Source organism: Panthera pardus, unplaced genomic scaffold (genome assembly GCF_024362965.1).
Source record: "Panthera pardus isolate Hobbes unplaced genomic scaffold, ASM2436296v1 HiC_scaffold_13, whole genome shotgun sequence".
Lineage (NCBI taxonomy): Eukaryota > Metazoa > Chordata > Mammalia > Carnivora > Felidae > Panthera > Panthera pardus.
In genome coordinates, this window is record NW_026526688.1 from 71,874,698 (window position 1) to 71,898,786 (window position 24,089).

The 24,089-nt window shown below is 36.4% G+C and overlaps 1 protein-coding gene and 1 pseudogene across 1 annotated transcript in view; both read left to right on the plus strand.

Annotated features, from left to right (window-relative positions):
- The window catches only part of ASIC5 (acid sensing ion channel subunit family member 5), a 29,847-nt gene extending 25,304 nt beyond the window's left edge, over positions 1-4,543 (plus strand). The window contains 2 exon segments of the mRNA XM_053900702.1: positions 1,639-1,730; positions 4,356-4,543. Coding sequence (XP_053756677.1) covers positions 1,639-1,730; positions 4,356-4,543 — 280 coding nt within the window.
- A 10,796-nt stretch (positions 4,544-15,339) lies between these two features.
- On the plus strand, positions 15,340-16,523 carry LOC109262178 (non-histone chromosomal protein HMG-17-like; annotated as a pseudogene).
- The last annotated feature ends 7,566 nt before the right edge of the window (positions 16,524-24,089 follow it).

Genomic DNA, 24,089 nt, shown 5'->3' on the forward strand with positions numbered 1-24,089 from the left:
AACAATCACAGTCAAAATATCACATGATATGTTCGTTTATTATGAAAATAATTTTGACTTCATGAACCCCCCAAAAAGATATCGGGGACCCCTAAGTGTCTGTGACCACACTTTGAAAACTACTGATCTAAAGGAGATATAAGAATTAGCCTCAGTGGTAAATGGTGGAAGAACATTCCAGCAGGAGGGAAAATCAAATGCAGAGGAAGATTCTAAGCCAACAGCATGCCTCATGTACGGATAGAGCACAATGAAGGTTGGTATGGCAGGAAGCAGTATAAGCAATGACCCATGATGGTAGGGCATGAGTTGAGAAAGTTCAAAGTGGGTGGGTGACAGAGGTAGGGCCATGGAGGAGTTTTACTTAGAGTATACTGGGGAATATCTAGGGAGTTTTGAGCAAAAGAGTGATATGATTTGTTAGTTGCAGAAGTATTATTTTGATTATTGTGTGAAGAAATAGGATATGTAGATATTGCAGTGAAATACATTAAAGTTGGAAGTGGAAAGACCATTCAGAAAGCTATTGGAAAAATCCAGGTGAGATGGATTCTGTACATATTTTGAAGATAAAGCAAATATTTACCGATGGATTTGGCTGTGTATTGTTAATATCTTATAAATGGAGGAAATGTGAAGAGTTTGACTTGGAATATGTTCAATTTGAAATACCTGTTGAACATTCAAAGAAAAATACCATGAGACAACTGGATATGTTATTCAAGTTCAAAGTAAGATCTGAGCTGGGGTGGGGACAGAGTATGAGGGCATCCAAGGCTATCTGAAGAGATATTTTAAAATAATTTTTATTCACTTTGGTCTCGAGTAAAGATTTCTAGAAGACACTAGGAAAACAGTCTGCCCTAATATATTAATGATATAAATGACTGCCATTTATTGAACACCCAGTATATACCAGATTCTATGCCAATTCTTTACATACATTATTTAATTTCTCCTCACATAGCTTTAAAATCCCAACTCTAGGGGTGCCTGGTGGCTCAGTCGATTCAGTGTCTGACTTTGGCTGAGGTCATGATCTCTCAGTCCGTGAGTTCAAGCCCCATGCCAGGCTCTGTGCTGACGGCTCAGAGCCTGCAGCTGGCTTTGGATTGTGTGTCTCCCTTTCTTCTGCTCCTCCCCCACTCACTCACTCTCTCTCTCTCTCTCTCAAAAATAAAAATAAACATTAAAAAAAAAAAAATCAAATCAAATCCAATCCAATCCTGACTCTAAAATCCCCACTACAGATGAGGAAACCAAGGTTCCAGAAACCCACATGGTTTCTCCAGGATCACACAAGTAACAAAAGACAAGATTTGAATTCAGATCAGACACATACTTAAATGTTTGTAAATATTCCAATCTACTCAATAGATATTGACATTTAATGTCTTTTTCCAATTTTCTCAGGAATAAGCCATAGAAAAATTATTGGATCTGGGGAAAAATTCTTCTCCTTAAATACCAACATGGCAAGAGTACCTTCCAAATGTAACAAGCTATTGTGATTACAGTGCTGTGTTTAATTCAACATTAAGTGACAACTGAATTAAAAATGAATATTAATTTCATCAAATAAGCATTAAAAGTAATGCTGACAATCTTGAGCCAGATTAACTCTGTTTTTATCCCCAGGGAGAATCTTGTGAACATTGAAATAAACTACAGTGACTTATACTATAAGATAACTCAGCAGCAAAAGGCAGTGAGTGTGTCTGAGTTACTTGGTAAGTGTTAATTTACTTGTTCTTCAATTTTTAAGACATTTTCTCTCAGGTTCTTTTTTTTTTTTTTTTTTTCCTTTTGTACTTAAGGTTTTAGCTTCTCAATGGAGAAGTGATAGTGCTAGTCTTCGTCTGTCATTTAAATTTTTTTTTTTTTAATGTTTATTTATTTTTGAGACAGGGAGAGATAGCATGAACAGGGGAGGGGCAGAGAGAGAGGGAGACACAGAATCTGAAACAGGCTCCAGGCTCTGAGCTGTCAGCACAAAGCCCGACGCAGGGCTTGAACTCACGGACCGTGAGATCATGACCTGAGCCGAAGCCGGATGCCTAACCGACTGAGCCACCCAGGCGCCCCTTTCGTCTGTCATTTAAATCTGACACTTTCTCTCTCCCTAGACACACCTCCAGTAAACCTCACACTGGGTTTCACCAAGAAAGGCTGACATTCATATTCGAACTCAGCATCTTGCTTTCCTTTCAGACACCGGGCACTCCTCCCCGCCAAGCAACTGACTTATAGAGTGTTCCAGCAATCCTGCTTCTGAGTAGATAAGCATCTCAGACATCCACACAGAACTCCACTCAGATTGGAGCGAAGAGACTGAGCGAGTAGAATTTAATCTTTTTGTACTTCTAATTTATTATTTATTTATTTATTTATTTATTATAGAATTTATTGTCAAGTTAGCTAACATACAGTGCACATGGTGCGCTCTTGGCTTCGGGAGTAGATTCCTGTGATTCACCACTCACTCAAAAAAACCCAGTGCTCATCCCAACAAGTGCCTTCCTCAGTGCCCACCACCGATTGTCCTGCCCATCCCTCTGCCACCCCACTCTCTACCACCCTTAGTTTGTTCTCTGTATTTAAAGTCTCTTATGGCTGGCTTCCCTCTCTGTTTGTAAGTATATATTTTTTTCTTTCCCTTCCCCCATGATCTTCTGTGACATTTCTCAACTTTCACCTATGAGTGAAAACGTATGATATCTGTCTTTTGCTGACTGACTTATATCACTTAGTGTAATACCCTCCAGTTCCGTCCACCTTGTTGCAAATAGCAAGATTTCATTCTTTTTCATTGCCAAGTAGTATTCCATTGTATATATGTACCACTTCTTCTTTATCCATTCATGAGGTGATGGACATTTGAGCTCCTTCCATAATTTGGCTATTGTTGATAGTGCTGCTATAAACATTGGGGTACATGTGCTCCCATGAATCAGCACTCAAGTAAAATTCAATCTTTAAGTTACAAGCATTGTCTGTTCATGTCCTTAACAAATTTAATTGCTGATTTTGTAGATCTTATTGCATATTTACAGGAAGTTATGTAGGAGACAGTAAAAAGTATCAATCAGGCAAAATAACAGCAATCACACATGAGCAGCTAAGACCCTAAATGGGGAGGAAATATACAAATTTCTCAAAGGTCTAGAGGCAACTTATATTTCACTACCAAACTGTAAAAAAAAATAGCATGATTCTAAGAATGGTCCAAGGCAATGAGAAAAAGATTAATAATGTAATCTATTTAAGAAGTCAGTGCTACAGGGGCACCTGAGTGGCTCAGTCAGTTAAGAGACTGACTTCAGCTCAGGTCATGATCTCGCAGTTCATGGGTTTGAGCCCCGCATAAGACTGTGCTGACAGCTCAGAGCCTGGAACCTGAGATTCTGTGTCTCCTTCTCCCTCTACTCCTCCCTCACTCATTATTATTATTAAAATAATAAACATAAACATAAAAAAATTTTAATAAACATTTTAAAAAATAATTTAAAAAAAAGAAGTCAGTGCTACAGTAGTCAAATTCAGAGACAAAAAGTTGGATGGTGGTTGCCAGGGGCTGGGGGGAATGGGAGACTGGAGAGATTTTTTAATGGGTACAGGGTTTAAGTTGGGGGGATAAAAAAGTTCTGGAGACGGACGTTGGTGATGGCTGCACTACAGTGGGAATGTACGTAGTGCCACAGAACTACATGCTTAAAATCTATTAATATGGCAAATTTTGTGTTACATTTTACTACAACTAAGCACAATCAATAAAGACAAATATAGATTTTAAAAATTTCTTAAAGAGAAGGCAATACTGTGTTAACATATTTTAGTTAGATGAAATATTACAAGTGCTTAAAAAGAAATAGTTTGGACGCTAGAATTCACAAATTGCTTCACAAATTGTTTCTGGAAAACATCATCATTCAATTAGTCACCTGAATGTTACATTTCTGTTCATTTACCACATGGAAATGAATTTGTAATTGTCTAGGATGTTTTATTGATTTGCCTCAATTTATTATCTTCCAAAATCTTTGAGTTGTATTTTTGGAAACAGATTTTACAATTGCTTTCTCTCTCTCTCTCTCTCTCTCAAGTCATCAGTTGGTTAATTCTTTCTCTGTAACTCTCTCCTTTTTGAGATGATTTACATAAATATTATTTTAAGATATCATTAATTTCTATTACTTCATACCAATCTTAACATAATACAACTAATTCATTTTCATATAATATCAACTATGGTTAATCTATTAGCTTCAAATAATTTAAACTCTAGTAATGTTTGATGTGCCTTTTATAAAAGACACATTATTTATTCGATTTCATTATTGGCTGTATTATATCAGATGTTGGTGGTCAACTGGACCTATTTTGTGGGGCCAGCATGATTACAATTATAGAAATTATTGAATATATATTCACCAATTTCTACTGGATATGCATTTTGTTCTTGCTGAAGATACCTCAAATGACCCAGGGGTCTCCTCCACCTCAGCATCATCTGAAGAAGAGAAATCACATAGAAGAATGCTAATGTTCACATAGGACAAAAGCTTTTGCTTTTCTCTTCATAATACCTTCAAATTTCTTCATGACTAATTCACTGTTATGTAATTTTATCTTATATTTTGGGAATTCAGTAAAAGCCACTGTAGGTATCTATCTCTTTATACATCTTTATCTCTGTCTATACTTATGTGTATATATATAATATATATATTACATATATATTATATATATTAATATAATATATATTATATATTAATATATTAATATATATTATATATATTAATATATTAATATATTATATATAATATATAATATATTAATATATATTATATATATTATATATACACACACACACATACACACACACACACATGCATACACATACAGGGAAAGAGAGAGAGAAAAAAAAGAGAGAGAGAGCAGGGAGGTACTATTTTTTTTTCAACATTGATTTCCCAGCACCTGCAACAGTAGAGATGGTGTAGTAGGCATTTCATAATTTTTTTTTAATGAATGAATGTATAATGTAAAAGGACATTCTTTATGTCCTTTATCTTCTTATGTCCTATCTAAAAATGCAAACTGGACCTGGTAAATGAACTGTATGTGAGGAGAAAAGATACTTTTTTATTCTGGAAAGAATATGTGCAGACTGTGCTTTACAAAATTTCTGAGAATATTTATTTTCACTAAAATTCAACATAATTTTATTTTACTTTGTCTGTAAAGTTATACTGTATAACTGTATAACTTTTCTAGGGGCAGGAATCTCTATGTTTTTCCTATACAGGTGGATATTTAAATCTATTTAAAAATAAAGTTAAATTTATTTAATTTTATTGGTATATTGGTATATTGGGAGTACGTAGTGTTTTGTCAGTTTCTCCACATATCTCCATGTGCTTATTTAATCAATCAACCTGCTTTCAGCCTCTCAGAATATTCAATCAATGGTGAATTATTCAGAAGTCTTGTCAAAAACATTTAAGAAATAATCATCAGGTCATAGAATTCTAACCCCAAATTCATTCTAGTGTTTCCAGGTCTCATTTCCTTTCCAGCCACATGAGAATAACATCTGAAAAGTTTTAAGGTGTTGTTTTCAAGTTTATTTATAAGCGAGTGCTTAGTGCTGTGGAGATCAGGCCAGTGCAATTAGACAGGACTCAGTCGAATGAGGAATATGTTTATCTCATGACCTGGCCATCCCTATCATGACAAATACTTCAGAGAAATTCTCTCCCAGAGATGTGACAGGCTAGAAGCTGCTTCATCCTTATAGCTATCATTGGGGAGACCTACGGCAATGGCGTGGGTACATGCCATGCAAGACTAAGCAGCAGAGGGACACTATGGATTAAATGTGATCCCCCCATATGCTGATATATTGATAAATCTTTAAAAATAAAGTGTTAAGTAAAGAAAAGTTTAAAATATAAAGCACTCCTGGGGTACCTGGGTGGCTCAGTTGGTTATACATCTGACTTGATTTTGGATCTGGTTGTGATCTCAAGGTTTGTGAGATCCAACCCTACGTCGGGCTCCACACTGACAGCATGGTGCCTACCTGGGATTCTCTCTCTCCCTCCCTCTCTGCCTTCCCCCAGTGTCTCTCTCTTTCTCTCAAAATAAATAAACTTAACGTATATATACATATAACATATATATTATAATATATAAAACATATATATGTATAAGACTCCAAAACTCTATAATGCAACAGTTTATGTAAATTGAATACGCATGCACACAGAGCAAGTATGTTATGTCTTCAAGAGAACACATATTTAAAAAGTAAACAAAAATATCACATTAAATATTTACATAAAAACACATCAGAAAGATTGCCTGTAGTGGAAAGGAGAATGAGAAGTGAAGAAATAAGAAATAAAGAATAAGAAATAAGAGTAAGAAATAAAGAAATAAGAAATAAAATAAAAAATAAATAAGGTAAATAAACCAATAAACAGAAAATATAAGACTGATGATACTGCAGAGTGAAAAGTAACTCATTTCTCTGCCCTGTGGACCAAAATCTAGCATAAAATATTTGGCTGCAAAGCCATGAGTTTTTTTTGTTTGTTTTTGTTTTTGTGACAGTTGTGAAAAATCATTTGTTGTGCTAATATTAGTGTGACTGAATCTCAGGCTTACTGCAGGACAGCTTCTTACTTCTTGTATTGCAATTCTTTTCTCCTCTACTTATTCAAATTTGTTAAGTGAAACCAAGGAGATACTATTCTTACTCTTTTTCAACACATTGAAAAAATATTTAACTGATTTGAATCCATCAGGAAAAACTCCACAAACATTATTCTATGCCTAACATAAAATGAGAAAGTCACAAAATATAATTGAGATAACGCCTATGTTTTGGACTTGAAGAATCCTGAATTACAACAAATTTTAAGTATTTCACATGACCTTCACTAACTTATCTTCCGATATTCCTATGCTTTAAACATTACAAATATATACTGTTTAAAAGAAATTAAATAAGGATTGTTGTAATAAAAGAAGTAACTGATTAAGAACAGAACTTCTCAGAATGTAAGCCTCACTTCCTGTAATTGAGACTTAAGATGCGAGACCCTAGACCAGTAAAGAGAATTGAGCAACACAAGCAGTATAAGGAGTAGCTTTTGGACCCCTAAATCAATAGGTCAGAATTACTTTGGGAAAACAATAGGTATTATGGATTTCATGAGATTTTGATGCCTAAGGGTTGTCATTTTACCCTTGGTTAAAAGTAGCAAAAGCTCTAAAACAGATTAAGCAGAGACCAATCTCATCCATAGACTTTGCCTGATATAGCTTTGACCTCTGGAAAAATGGCAAAATTGATTGAAATAAAGAAGATGAATGAAAGGGGAAATGATAGAAAAGAGGAGGCTGCTGTGTCTGTTAATCACTTTTGTAAAAGTGAAATTACTGATGAGGAAAGGGAAAGGAAAATGAAACACAAGGTAAAATCGAGACTGATATATGAAACAAACATGCAAACAAAATGGGCATCATTTCTGCTCAAAGTTCTTTTGGGAACTTGGAAACATAGTGTACTATGAGGCTATTTTGTTTTAATGTTCATTTAGTTTTGAGAGAGAAAGAGAGAGCAAGTGAAGGGAGGGGCAGACAGAGGGGGACAGAGGATCTGATGGACTCCGCACTGACAGCAGAGTCAATGTGGGGCTTGAAATCCCAAAACGTGAGACCATAACCTGAGCCAAAGTGGGACGCTTCAGTGACTGAGCCACCCAGGTGCCCCATGAGGCTACTTATTTAGGACTTTATTACAAAAGTACCATCTCAGTATTATACAGTAACAGGCCAGAGGACAGTTGGACCACTTGGCTGAAAAGTACCATCAATTGCAAATGAATCCTTGCTTTCTTCATTTCTTTGCTTAAATGATCAAGAGACAAATAATGGAATGGTAAACACAGTGGAATGGAGGAGACAATTCAGGATGAATATTAATTTTGGTTGGTTGCCATGTTCAGCATCCAAACAAAAATCCCAGAATTTTAAATACACAATCCCAAATGTTTTAAATGTAAATATAATTAAACACACAATTGCAGAACTTTAAATGTTACCTCTTTGGGAATTGATGAAGATGGAAATACAGTCTGTGCACCTACAGAAAAATGGAATAGTTCTGAAGCATTTGAAATATTGTGGGTGCAAAGAACTCTAGGCTTGTGACATGATAACCAGCAAACCCTCCAGTGATACAACCCTGAGGCCAATAATAGTGGATATCAATAAATGTTTGGGCCCTTTACATAGCCCTCCTATTGAAAGGGGACAAGGTCACATAGGAACTTGAAGCTATGTAGGGCAATATCCAGAAGTTGAAAGAACGACTTGGAGGTTGCATTGGTGCTGCAGTGGATGACATAAGCATTAATAAGAAATTGCACATTGGAGAACAAAAAAGAAAAACAAAAACATCTTGTTGTGGCATCGCCTATACCTGATAGGAATGGAATGCACTTACCATAATGGAATGCACTTACTGTATAAAATAGAGGGCTTTGCCATTAATGGCTTGTAGCTTAAATAAGTCAATTTAACCTTTTGCTCCATTTTGTCATGCTAAGTGAGAACCTTTAGAATTACCCGATTTTCATCCACAGTTAATATTTTAACTTTAAAAAAAGCACAGATAATTTTGAAAATATTGTCAAATAGATGTATGAAGATTATCGTCTCCCTGACAGAAGCCTAATATTGCATCTCAGCATAAAATAGTGGAAGTTTAGGGTTGCAAGTCGCTGAATGCAGCAACTACAGATGATCCTCATAGGAGTCAATCATTGATCTGTTACCAGGCTTTAGTGGAGACAGAACCACATCAAATAATTCTAAGCCCCAATTCAGCTGCAACGTCAGAGACGCCATCCAATAAAGACAGAACAATTCAGAAGGACTGTATGATAAAATGGAAATGGTCTTTAAGGAAGCATGTTCAATGGCAGCTCTGAAGGAAGGGAAGGGTGGGAATATATTGCATCCAAGAACAGGTTGTAGTTGTGCATTTAGGGCCATGACAAAATCCCCAAAATGGGGAGCTCCTATTACTGAATGGCCCAAACATCATTATTTCCTCTCTGTTTAAACAAAACAAGCTTCTTGCTGTACTGATGGAAAATTCTTCACTGAAAGATGTAAGTCAGTTTAGAAATGAGCCCTCATTCACCCTGCGAATGATAAATCTTTGGTTGAAGAAGGCACGGTAAGTCCACACAATGGACATAATAGAAGACATTATATTTGGGGATACTGAAGCATGGGACTCCCACCACCAGGATAACATGTGGATATTCATAGACAATTGGAATTTGTCAATAGCCTTGCTGTGTGTCCAATCAAATGAGCCTTCAATTAGGACAATTAGGAATATCTCTCTATGGAGAATGAAATTTTAGAAATCTCTGTAAGAATTCTGAAGAAAAATCTAAACGGGTCATGTAGATGTCTATCTGGGAAAAGCCTAGTGGCCGATTCAAAATGAATTTGGAATGCAAAGTCTGAGGCTTGTTCTGGCCCCTGAAGCTGGCTACTTGGTATATGAAATATAAGAATACAGAGATGTTTAAACTATTCAATGATGGGTATAAAAGTGACATTCTTTTCTCCTGTATAAAACACTTCCCAGAATGCCAAGAGGAAAAGATTACAAGGCTTTGGGTAAGATTTTCAAGGACAATAGCTAGCAGGTAGGTTAGGGGAACTCTTACCAGTGACCCCATGTGACTTCAAATAGGTTCTGACTGGAATAGGCATGATTACTACTTTGGGCTTTATTACCCTTTGACTGAAGTCAATCCCCTCCAAGATTTGGAACAACAGATTGTGTTTCTATTTGATTCTACCAACTGCATTTCACAGATCAAGGAGACATGTCATTGCTGCTAATGTAGCAAAATGAGCTAAGAAGCTTAACATCATATGGACTTAATATATCTCCTACCATCCTCAAACTGGAATCAAAAACCTGTATTAAAAATGGAAAGAGTGTGATAGAGGTATGAAAGGCTGATCCAACTCATGGGTAAATTCAGATTTTATCTGAATATAAGGGATAGTGGAGGAGCACCTTTGCAAAGCATTCTTTGTAAAAAATATGGGGATGAGAATGAATGTTGGAGGATGATGCAAGCACATACTATCTGACTTTCTCACCTCAAAAATATCTTTCTTATTCTACTGTGTCTAGCTGTATCAGGTCGAGGACTGCACTTGTCTGTTCTGGAAGAGGGAAGAGCCACCATGCAAACAATCATGCCATAGTATCAATTTCTCTGAAAGTATAAATATTTCTAAGGGGAAAAATAGACTGAATGAAGATTCCACACTATGTAGCTCACCTGGGAGTAATTGGAAGTCCTGGCCCACTGCCTGTGTAGTGATAGTCCTCTAATCTTTCCCTTTCTAACAGCACACTTTATTGAGAATGGACAAAAGGAACACTAAGATTTCTGCTACTTGCCTGTGAGGGGTTGATGGCATGGCTGCATATGAAACTACAGCCTAGAGAGGTCAAGTCTCCAGGTGAAAAACAGATAGGCAGAAGCTGTGGAATATGGAAAAGGAGCACATAAATGACAAATAACCTTGGGAAAGAATACTGTCATTCTGTTCCAGAGAGAGGGGCTCAGAACAAGAGACCTAGTACTCTTAATTCTTTCAGGTATGGTCATGGGTCATGATTCATGCTGATGTGCTTTTCCTCTGAGACAGAAAAATGACCTGAAGCCAAACTATAAAGTTGACCCAATAAAGCTATTTGAGGTATTTGAAGAAAAGATATTAATTGGCAGCCCTTGGTAAACTGCCTGCAAAATGAGCAAGTAGGAATCATCTTTTGGGTTTTGCTTTTCAAGCCATGTTTATCATATTCGTACAGAGAAGACTCAGGCTAGAGGAATACATTTGTGGAAACCCTGTACAGTGTAAAATATGACATGTTTCTGGTAAGAGCACATATATATATCAGTGCTATTTCCTCTCCAAAATGCCATGAATCAACAAAGAACCTTCCCCATGGTACATCCAATTGCTCAGGAGGTAGATGTCAGATTGTTGGAGAGGAAAATGGTCAGAGCTTCAAAGTGATAACCTGAAAACCTATGTTGTTGGAAATTTGCTTCTAGAATTTTGCTCCTCTTATCCCAGATGGAACCTGAAGTTTAGTGAGCAGTGGCCTCTGGTAACTGTTTTTGTAGCAGGGGATGCATTTTTGTATAGAAAGAAATCTTTTGGGGATGGTTTGATAAATAACATGATAATATTAACTGAGATATGGTATGGAAAGACGATTTTTAATCTCTCCACTGCAGTTGTACGTTACAATAAAAGATTTAGAGTTTTAATTATGGATTGAAAGGTAAATGAAACTTGAGTAGACAATGATCCCAGGATGAGGCTGTATTTTCAGAAGTTAAGCCAAAATTCCCCCCTGATGTCATACTCATGGAGATTGAGTATTAAATGAATTTAAAATTTTCATGCTACCAAAACACAGTGTACCATTCAATTAAATATGAACTCTGTCAGTGACCATTTGGAGGTCCTCAATAAATTAGCACATCTCTCTAAGGCACTGGCAAAATTTCTGTCTCTGTTAAAAGTAAATTAAAATCTCCTTCAAGCTAGCCCCTTTAACTTCCTGAGCCTAAAGGGAGCTTTCCTACAACAAAATCCACTAAATCAGTTTTGTTTTAAGAGAGAGAAAGACAGAAAAGAAAACTAATACATGATTATATGTACATATATATTAATAATATGGTATATATACATCTATACTAATACGCGGTTAAGTTTCAGAAAGCTTATTGAAAAAAAAGTTCAGAAAAGGTGAAGAGAAATAACTTTTCACAGTTTTGGAGATGTCTAAACTGAGTTGAATCCTGCAGATCAGATTGGTAGAACTTGGATAAACAGAGAGAAGGCAAGGTCTTCAGCATAGAAGCTTGAAACAAAACCTTACAGCTGCAGGTTTGTACAGTGTGTTTGCAAAACATCAAGGAGATTAGTTTAGAGAGAGTGGAAAGGACATCAAGTTGAACTAGAAATCCTTTTGAATAAAAGAAGTGATTAGATTATAGGAATCCTTAAATTCTTCTCTAAGGTAATTGATCTTTGCCCTGCAGCAAATTGAGGAAGAGACACTGTCGTTTCTTGAAGGAGTGGTTAGATTGTGGTTGCAGATCAAAAGGAAAAATAGGCTGTATGATACCAACAGAATATGGGAATCTCCATGCAATGCCAATAGTAATGTTGACAGATTCTATGCAAGTAGTAGGCAGATTAAATTCACACATTAATTAGGACCCAGAAATTTTACTATTGAAAACATAAATACATATTATATATAATATATATTTAATATTATGCAGTATGTTATGTATTCATATTATGTATATATCATATCACATATATCATATATAAAAATCTCAAAAAGTAAATATATAAGTATTTCTTCCAAAAGTGTGTGTGTATCTCTCTCTCTCTCTCTCTCTATATATATATATACATACATACATACAAGCGTGTGTCTGTTCATGTGTATAATCTCCCAAGGGAAGAATTCACACATAAAAACATGAAGAGAAATATACATACATTACAACGTTGGGAGTTGGGGATATTTTGGGAGTCCATTAGTAAAGAAATGTTATTTTGTGTACACTTATGTTGGTGACCCCCAATAGATCATGCCTCACAGTGGAAGAACAAATAAAGATTTCATATTTCAGTGTCATGACGATATTTGTTTTCAGTCAAGTTTGGCCACATAAATAATTTATGCCTGGAGAATGGTACTTTTCCATTATGGAAATATTATTTGATGTTAGTGATGTTAAAGTGTTGATACTTTTGTTGTTATTTAGCTTAACTTGTGCTTTAATAAGGAGCAACATTTTAGAAATGATTTTTAACAATTTGATGATTTTTGAGTGATTAAAATAATACAGTAGATAGTAATTGAAAAATCTATTTGAATTCAGTCATTAAAATGTAGACAAAGATATACAATCCCATATAAATAATGTGTAATTCCCAAATTACTGAGTGAGAACCAGGAGAAAGATTTGTTTTCTTTTCACTTAAAGTAGTTGCTGCTTATGGCAAACATCTGAAAAAAATTACCAGGGGAAAAAAGAAAACTAAATGGGCAAACCCAGGTCATGACATTTAAAAATTTTGAGAAAAATATTGGGTGATTAAATTTCTGAAATAATAGATGCTTTAGTTCTAGAATGAAGGTCAGAGTAATTTTTCTTCTTTTGACAAAAAGAAAAGGTTGAAGACAATAAAATATTTTATATATACAAAATACTGATTGAAGTGCTAATTATTTAGCAAAATTGTTGGGATCTCATATTTTTGAAAGTTTTAGAAACTTGTTAAGACTTTGCCTTTTTGTTAAATATAGATTTATGATGCAATACAAATTTTATGTAATTTAAAATTCCTTTAAAACGAAAGGGAAAATATAGCAACAAAAGTTGAGTAAACCTTTGAATTAGCACCATTGCAAGAGCTAAGCAGTGAGCGTTGTGAGATCTTCATTGAGCTTCAAGCATGAATTTTAACACTGAAAGCCAGCACCTTGACAGCAGTGAGTGCAGGACTTGCCTGGCATTTCTCTTATTTCAAGCCCACAGATCGAGACATGTTGGCATCTTTTTCCATTTTTTTCTCTTACAACCGTATGAAAAAGCAAAATGTGTATATTATTAGGGAGTTACAGAAACAAGTAAACAAATAAGGCTGTTACTAGTTTTGGTTCTGTTTAAGGAAAAATAAAAAGTCAAGGAATATCCAGTTAAAGTTTCAAGATTTTAAAATCCAAATTTTTATATCTAAGTGTGAGTCAGTTTTCTTTAGGTACATATAATTACTGTTTTAAATCTGGCTAATATCATCTTCTAAATTCTCTAAGATACACGTACTCACATATACACACAGTCACACACCCTTGTGCCAGTGGGGAGAGTGGAAGGTATATATGGGGAAATCTAGGTTAATTTAAATGAATAAAATGGATTATAAAATACTTATGCTCTAATAATAGCATTTTACTGCAGTAGTCAAATTGAGTATATATATTGGAGCTATATGAAAATAAATCCATCATATATATCTTTTGCTACTCAAGTCTTCTTTTGATGGCACCATTTAGAAGAAAATACGCATATACCCTTGAATGAATGATGAGATCTGTTCATATATATCAACAATATTTTATCTGATAGCAAGGATAATTGCTAACAATTTAAAATTTTTCCCTTAAAATAATAATAAATTGTCATCCTCTCTACTCCCCCAGCCCCTGCCCTCCGCTGAGATTAAAAGGAAATAGACAATCCCTCCAGGTGGTCAACAGAGAATTGGTGACACCAGAAGTTGGCAAAGAGACAAGATGGCAGAGATTCTGACTGGTCTTTTGACTAATGCTGGATTGCTGTGATTGAGTATAATCAGTGAAATTCAGACACCTGAGAATAATAATGAACTTTAATGTTACATTTTTTTCTGTTTTTTTTTCTTTTTTTCTTTTCTTTTTTTTTTTTTTTTTTTTTTTGCAGATATTCCCATCTGATCTCTTCCCTCATATCTTCAGTGAAGCTTTGTTCAAACTGCAACTTGGTACTAACCATCCATGTGCATGTGTATGTGAAGAGAAGCTGTTTCAATAAATAACTCCACAGTCAGCACAAAGAACAAACTGCTAAGTGGAAAACACAGATGCTTTAGAAACTGCGCAAGTATCATTCTTCCTCCCCAGTAGATTCTCTAGTATTTGGAAGGACATCACTTATTTTTAAAGTTTATTTATTCATTTTGAGAGAGGGAAGTGGGGGAGGGGCAGAGAGAGAGGGGAGAGAGAGAATCCCAAGCAGATTCCAAAGTGGGGCTCTATCCCATGAATGAGAGATCATGACCTGAACCCAAACCAAGAGTCAGATGTTTAACTGACTGAGCCACCCAGGCGCCCCCGGAAGAAGGACATCGACAATCCTGAACTCCTGCCGTCTGGCAAAGCTCTAGCCTGGCTGCCGGGGATTGGAGTGGATGGAGATGCAGTCTTGGACATGCATTGTTTCATAATCTATTTGACAAGAGAACAAGCCATCAAAATTTTATCAGACAGAAGAATGGCAGTGGATTATGCCCAGGTACAATGGAAGCACAGACCTAAACTAGGATGGGAAACCAGGGTCTCCTGTATTTCTGGCAGACCTTGTTGGAAGACTTGAAAAGGAAAGTCAGTAAAAGTTCTTTTAGTCAACAACTGCTACAAATAAAATGAAGTTGCTAGTTGATAGAGGTGAGGAGCATGAGAGCGAGGTTGGCCACATTCGGAGGGTTCCCTCCACATCCAAGGAGTCCGCACTCTTAGAAAATTCCTTAATGGAAAGGTACAGTAAATGACTTTCTATCCTTACTTTTATGGCCCATCAAAGCATACTATTGGAATTAAACAGTCCCACAACCTGAAAACTTGAGGCAAATCTGGTTTTCAGGCAGAGCATAAGCCTTTCATACTTAGAAGGCCTGATTGCTATCACGACATCTCTCCTACTACATATATGATCCTCTTGTTCTATCCTTATGATTGTTGCTTTGTGACCTACACTGCGTTTTATCACGTGTTCTTTCTCTAGACCTGCTTTTGTCACCTGCCTGTGCCCCAGCCCTCCAAATCCTGCCTTTCAGTATTAGTCATAAGGTATAGGGCTAAAACCACCTGTCATATCTCCCCCACACTCCTTGCACACTTGTCCAACTAGAACTTTATCACCTGACAGATAATAATCTAATGTTAAAACTCTCATCAGAAGCTCACCCCTTGCCAACTGCTTTGCTTGCCTATAATGTGTTAGGCATCAGAACATTCTGCTTAGAAGCAAAGGTTCTGGCACCTAGTTGCCATGTATAATTATTAGCTCTCCCACTCACTCTCTGTTTGACTTTTGGCAAATTACCCAAACTTTATGTGCTCCATTTCCTTTTAAGTAAAATGGAGGTGGAGCTGTGTGAAGAAGAGGCAAGAACGACCCCGGATCGGCTAAAACCGAGGGCCACTGCATCCCCCAACCAGCACCTACACCCCCTGTCGCGACTACCATACCTAAGAGAATCGTTGAAGGGGATGCCAGCAGAAGGAAAGCCAAGGTGAAGGATGAGCCACAGAAAAGGTCTGCAGGCTCTCTGTGCCTCCAAAGCCAGAGCGCAACCCTCAAAAGACCCCTGTGAAGAAAGGAGAGAAGGTACCCAAAGAGGAAAAGGGAAAAGCAAATACTGGTGAGGATGGGAACAACCCTGCGGAAAACAGAGATGCCCAAACAGACCAGGCACAGGGAGGTGAGGGTCCTGGAGACGCCAAGTGAAGTGTGTGCATTTTTGACAACTGTTTACTCCTGGTGAAATACTGTTTTTCATCAAGTTTTATAAAAATGCAGGATTTTCTTTTTCCTTCTTCCTTCCTTCCTTCCTTCCTTCCTTCCTTTCTTCCTTTCTCTCTCTCTCTCTCTCTTTTTTTTTTTTGAACTATATTGGTAGTATACAGAAAGCTTCATTTTGTTTGGGGAAAGGGCCCATGTCACTAATAGAATATTTCCGAAGCTGGATTGATACAGGGGTGAAACGCCTTTGCCTTATAGTTTTGAGAAACTTCCTCTTGGTTCCCAGGAGTGGGGGATTCCTTGATGTTGACACACATCAGCCACCTTGGCACAAACAATTGTGGTGTGGAAAAACTGAAATTCATTTTGTTACAGCAAATACTTGGTGCCCAGGAAGGGACAAGAAGCACACACTCAGGAAATCATAAAAGACTGTTTATCTCGCACTGCTGCTGGCCGGCAGAGTTACCTTCAAAGGCCTAGCCTCTGGCTCGGGTTTTACTGATCTGTTATTATATTTGCTTCCGGGTTGGGCAGGACTAGTATAGTCAAGCTTCCGGTTCCTGGCTGCTGGCTGATGTAAGAGGCAAGCAAGATTGAAGAAGCCAAAAGCATGCAAGGGGAGTGTCCAGCCTCAGACATCTGGCTGGTCCTTTTTACTTGCGTTTACCAGCTTTCCTCCTCAATTTTTTATGACTTCTTTTCCCTTTCTGCCTTCACCATAGACTTGACTCCCTTAAACCCAAAGACCTGTTGGAACCTGAGCCCAGGAAGTGGTCCCCAGCACACCAGGCAGTCTGGACTTTGCAGTGTCACCACGGAGATGGCATCTCTTAAAACCATTTCTTTTTTAGCTTGTGGATCTTGGTAATTCTGCCATTTTCGTTTCACTTCCTGAAAGTCAGGGCCCACTTGTGAAAGGTGGTTAAACAACATGTTACATGTGAAATGTCAACCTTCACTTTGATGTTCAGAACATCAGATGAAGACTTCAGTGGGTTTCATAGAGGCTTTCTGATTTTGGTAGTCCATTGAAGAAGGGAATTTGAAAGTTGTTGTGTACTGTTGTGTGTGTGTGTGTTTAAGCTTATTTATTTTGAGACAGAGAGAATGTAAGTGAGAGAGTTGCAGAGAAAGAATCTCAAGCAGGCTCCACGCTGTCAGCATAGAGCCCACGTGGGGCTCGAACTCAAGAAACTGTCAGATCATAACCTGAGCTGAAATCAAGAATCAGATGCTTAACCGACTGAGCCACACAGGCAACCCAAAAATTGTTGTATACTGTTAGCGGTTGTCTCCCTATGCCCTGCCTGAAATACCATGATTGTTAATGAAAAGTATCTTTAATAAAGCTGGATACAGTTTGAAACTATAAAATTAAATTAAATTAAATTAAATTAAATTAAATTAATTAAAATAAAGTTAAAATAAAAATAAAAATAAAATGAAATAAAATAAAATAAAATAAAATAAAATAAAATAAATAAATGGAGGTAATAATAAGAGTATTTACCAATGGGTTGCTCTAAGGATTAAACACATGCAAAATGTTCAAAACAGTGTTGGGCACATGGGGTACCCAGTGACTGTAGTATTGCTCCCCAAATGCCATTGGTAGTGTAGATTTTTTTGTGAGTTTGAGGGGCTGCAGGGATTCTGATCACCTCTTTGTTCAACTTTTTCATGCCAAGTTCAAATAACTGTTACAGTACAGTACAACATTTAAAGAAACGTATGCTGAAAGAATTTTGTAACTTTTATTACAGTTTTAATGCTATTTTTAAAAGAACTTTTAAAAGGGATTTACATGTTAACAAATGCAATGAGCTATATATAAACAGCTTTAAATCCCCAAAAATTTATAAATCAGGAACACCTTTTTAGCACGAAAGAGGAGAGCATGAGCTCCGTATGATAGGCACATTTTCTCCCACTGAAATCTGAAGAACTCCTACCTTTCAGGGGATTTTATTGAGCACAAGTGAAGTAAAAATTGCTCATGTGTCCACAGGTGTGCAAAACTGCTAGTAGTTATCTTTTGCATTATTCATTTTCAGTTAGTACTTTGATAATCCTCCTGTCAGGTGTTAAAAATAGGCTCCGTTGACAGGGAAAGAGCAGCATTTAACAAGAATACAAATGAAGAGGAGAAATGGAATGTGGGTGGTAACTGAATGATAAACCAGATTTTTATAGTCTTTGTCAAAAGATAATAGGTGCTGCTTAGTACTTGATAATTGCTTCTTTCGCAAAACTTGCAAAAGAATTGTCAAGTGGAAATGCAAGGTTCCTTATAATCTTTATAATATTTTAACATTAAGTTGCTAATGTTAGCAACTTATGAAAAGGTCCAATTTCTCTTTCCTTAAATATTTTTCTAAGAATCTCTCAGATAGAACTCATTTTCCTTCATTACTCTTCTTATCACCATTTCTATTATGTTGTAGTACACAGAGTGTTAAAGTTTAAAAGAAAAGGCTCTATTCAAAACTGCATATTATAAATTAAAATAGGAAGTATAAGCATACATATACTTTTTTCTTTATCACATGATTACTTTCACTTTCAACTACTCAGCTACTTTTCTTGTTTTGTTCTTATATTTTTATATTTTTTATATTATTTATTTAGTTTGAGAGAGGGAGAGCAGGGACAGGGCAGAGAGAGAAGGAGAGAGAGAATCCCAAGTAGGTTCCCCACTTTTAGGTTCCCCCCTACGTGGGGCTCAGACTCACCAACCATGAAATCATATTCTTAGCCAAAATCAAGAGTCAGATGCTTAAATGACTGAGCCATCCAGGAGCCCCCTGTTTTGTTTTTATAAATAACAAGGTACGATTCAACGTGCTGGCAAGGAAGAAACAAAACAATCAAATATTTCATATGACTATTCACTTTTTATAGAAGATGCAGTCAGTATCCTGTGTAGCTAGACCTGAACTGTCTGATAATTGCCATCAGCTTTGAGTGACCATCGAGCATTTGAAAAGTGGCTGGTGTTTTTTATTTGTTTGTTTTAATTTTTTTTTTTAATGTTTATTTGGTGGGGGGGAGGGGGTAGCAGAATGAGAAGGAGACAAAAATCGGGAGCAGGGTCCAGGCTCTGAGCGGTCAGCACAGAGCCCGAAGCGGGACTCAAACTCACAAACTGCAAGATCATGACCTGACCAAAGTCAGATAGATGCTCAACCGACTGAGCCACCAAGGCACGCAGGGCTGGTGTTAAATTAACCAAATGAGGAGGTCATTAGACTGATGTGGCTCTAAGGCCATGTAAGTCTACATAAGCAACCCAAAATCTAAGCCTGAAAATGCCTCAGGGTTATGAAATTGAAACCCAAAGACAACCAATCACAAACAGCCATCTATACTTTAAACTATTAGCCATTCAAAATTTTCCTTACTTTGTTTCCACCTTTTTTCTAGAAAAGTCTCTCCCTGATATCCCAGTCAGTGGAGTGCTCCTAACCACTCCCAGTATAGTACTGCCCACTTGGAATGGATTTTTGCTCAAATAAACTCTTTAAAAAATTTTTTTTAAGTTTGTTTATTTTGAGAGGGAGGAGTAGAGAGAGGAGAAGGAGAGAATCCCAAACAGGGTCCGCACCATCTTGAACTCGCAAACTGCGAGATCATGACCTGAACTGAAATCAAGAGTCAGATGCCCAACAGCCTGAGCCACCCAGGTGCTGCTCAAATAGACTCTTAAAATATTTAACATATAAAATTTTAACACTAGTCTGAATTGAGATGTACTGCGAGTATAAAATACACACTGGATTTCAAAATTTCATGAAGATATAAAGAATATAAAATGCTTCATTAATAATATTGTATATGGATTACATATTGAGATGATAATATTTTGTATATATTTGGTTACATAAAACATATTATTAAAATTGTTGCACCCTGTTTCTTTCTTCTTTTTGAAGTGTGGATACCAGACATTTTTTCATTTAAAATTTCCCTATTTTAATGTGACTCAAATTTACATCTGATGTTATATTTCTTTTTGGCCATGTGGACAGAGACCACCCTTGCAATTTTCTAAACAAGCTTAAAAGATATGGTGCTTTGGATGCAGAAATAGTTCTACTAATGCATCAAGGAATTATAACCACCTTATTATTTTATATCCTGCTCTATATTTAAAATTGAGAATGTAAAATCATTAAACACACATGTTTCAAAACCATCACTGCACATACACATTGGCACCCTGCTTTTAAAATGCTTTGGACCCCAAGACACGTTTAACTCCCAGATCTTTCCTGCCTCGCAATCTCTAGGTTCCCGGCCCCTATCTCTAAGATACGAGGCTTTCTTGCCAGACCCTAAATTTGGTTTCTACCTACTTCCTGAGACTGATATTTTCTTCAGCCCTGACATCACCTTGTCCCAGATTCCAGGATGCAAACTCCTTACTCCCTGGGAAACACTGTGACCCTTCCCACTGAGAGTGCCAATTGCCCAGAAGCTGGCTCAGCCTGTGCCTTACACTGTAATGATTTTTACACAGAGATGAGCCAAATCCCTTTGATTCTGTTATTTGTCCTAATACATTTAAACTAAACTGCCAGATTTTCGTGTTGTGGTTGCCTAGAACTTTATGATTGTTTTATATTCGTGAATATATATAAATTATGTTGAAATTTATTCATGTGGTGCACAAAACCACAAAAGGGAAAGTATTTATAAACTTTTTAATTTATTTTTTTAAGTAGACAAAACCATTTTCTCTAGCTTTACTGAGGTACAAATGTTAAATTAAAATTGCATGTATTTGAGGCATACAATATGATGTTTTGATGTATGTATATATGTATACATTATGAAAAGATTGCTACAAGCTAATTAACATATCTATCACTTCTAATATTTACCTTTTGTGTGTATGTGTGTGCATATGTGTGTGACAGCCCTTAAGATCTTGGCAAATTTTAAGTATACAACACATTATTATTCTTAACAGTAGTCATTATGCTGTATATTAGGTCTCCAGAACTCATTCATCTTAAGTTTGTACGTTTGACCAACATCCCTCCATTTCCTCCAAACCCTATCTCTTGTAATCACCATTCTACTCCCTGTTTCTATGACTTCAACTTTAGTAGATTCTATACATAAGTTGGATCATACATTATTTGCCTTTCTGTGTCTGGCTTATTTCACTTATCATAATGCCCTTAATGTCCTCAAAATCTATCCATGTTGTCACAAATAGTAGATTTCTCTCTGTCTCTCTGTCTTTTTAAGTTTATTTATTTATTTTGAAAGAGAGAGCACAAGTGTGGAAGAGGCAGAGAAAGAGAGAATCCCAAGCATGCTCTGCACTGTTAGCTCAGGGCCCGATGCAGGGCGTGAACTCATGTACTGTGAGATCATGACCTGATTCAAAGTTCGACGTTTTAAGGACCGAGTCACCCAGGTGCCCCAGGATTACTCTTTTTTAAGGGCTGAATAACATTCCATTTGTATGTATGTATCAATTTCTTTATCCATTCATCCATTGATGGACACAGATTGTTTCCAAGTTTCAGTAATGAAGTTCTTTTCTTTTTTTTTAAGGGAAATGTTTCATAAGTTAATACAAAATGGGCAATAAATTTCACTAGTAACAATTTTAAACATTTTTATCTTATCTTATCTTATCTTATCTTATCTTATCTTATCTTTTATATATAGAGAGAGTGTAAGCAGGGGAGAGGGACAGAGGGAACAGAGAATCCCAAGCAGGCTCCATGCTCAGTGCAGAGACTTATGTGGGGCTCGACCCCACGACCCTGGGATCATGACATGAGCTGAAATCAAGAACAAGACGCTTAACAAACTGAGCCACCCAGGTGCCCCTAGTACTAATTTTAAAAACCTTACAGGTAATATTGACACTTGCTGTCTTTAATTTTAAGAGGTAATTTTCTATTCAAAAGGATTACTGCTTAAAATAGAGGTACATTTTCTCCCCTTATTTTAGAGAATCAAAATTAAAAAAAAAAACTTTATTAAAGAATTTAAACTTAGGTATCATAATTAGGTAAATAATATAAGGTCAATTTTTAATAGAAATACATACATTAATACTTTCATACACTAATCAGGATCTAGGCATTCTGATTTTAGCTTGCAGCCAAAAGTCCTCATCAACTCTTTGCCTTGGATTTGTTCATTTCTTAGAAGTTACTTTAAAATGGCTCAGTTGATCTACTCAATGTTCATTAACTGTTAAGAGAGTACATTTAGTACAGATTATCTAAGTATTTCCAAAAGGACCACACCAAAGTCAAGCATCACTCCACTGGAATTTTTATTGAAGAAATGATGGAATTTTAGAGTAAGCATTAACTTTAGGTATCTTTTTCAACTCCTTTTTTAAAGATTAGGAAACTAAATCCTAAGAAGTTAAATGATGTGTTAAAACCACAGGGCTAAACTCATGAGAACTGGATTCAGATTCTTAACTTTCTGTTCAGTGTTTTTTGCTTTCGTTTGGTTTTTAAAATCTACCCTACACTATTTCCTCTCTCCAATATAGTAGAAGTAGCAAGGAGGTATCATTTAAATACACTTTTAATACAATAGAAGAGGTTTTCTAATTTTCTCCTGGTAAATAAATAGTACTTGCTTATTTGTATTTAATAGGTTTTAACATGAGACAAATACAGCTTAGTTTGTCTATAATTCTTCTGTACAAAATTATAGCTTCTGTCACAATTGCCTGTTTTAATAAATTTAAACAGCTTCCTACAGAATTGGCAGGAAATACATGGGTGAAATTTTGAAACAAGATGTGTGTGAATACGTTTCATGCTACACAAACGGTTATAATGAGATAGAAATAGTTATTTTGATGACATTCCTTTGAACCTAAGGGAGGATGGATGAGTGGAAGGGAGGCATTCAAGGTTGCACATAAGAAGTGACAGTCGGGAGCCAAGGTGGTGAACTGTACTTCCAAGAGGTACCGTACTGTGTCCCTCCCAATTCTTTATCAGACTTAGATTCTAAATAGCATTCTCTGCTGCCCTCTAGAGTTCTTAAGAGTCATTAGTGAGGACAGCAAAAAGAGAAACTTACTTAGGGGTAAGCAAGTAAGTGACTTTTCCCCTTTAAGAATTCTGCGCCCATTTACAATGTGGGTTTTTGTTTGTATTTGATTTTTTTTTTGCACACCGCCAAGCAGTTCTCATGAAACCAGCTGGGTGTCTTAAAATTCAACTCATCTCCGCCACTATCTACTAGGAGACAGCATCAAATTCCACAGGTTAAGGGCTCAGTTCTACAAGACTGTCCCCCACTTTAGAGGATAATTGCAAGTCTAGATTGTCACCTGTGTTTATGACCAACTGGCTATAGATCCAAGTTTCCTACAATCTCCTATTTGGGTTTTATTGATTTCCTAGAACAGCATGCAAACTCAGAGAAATATTTTCCTTACTAAATTACCAGTTTATTATAAAAGGTATAACTCAGGAACAGTCAAATGGAATAGAGCAAGGTGGGTGAAGGTGAAGGATGGAGCCCCCAAGTCCTCTCCCATGGCATCACTCACCCTTTATGTCCTCATGTTCACCAACCCTGTCCTTTTGAGCTTTTATGGAGGTTTCATTACATAGGCATGATTGATTAAATCATTGGCCATTTGGCAAT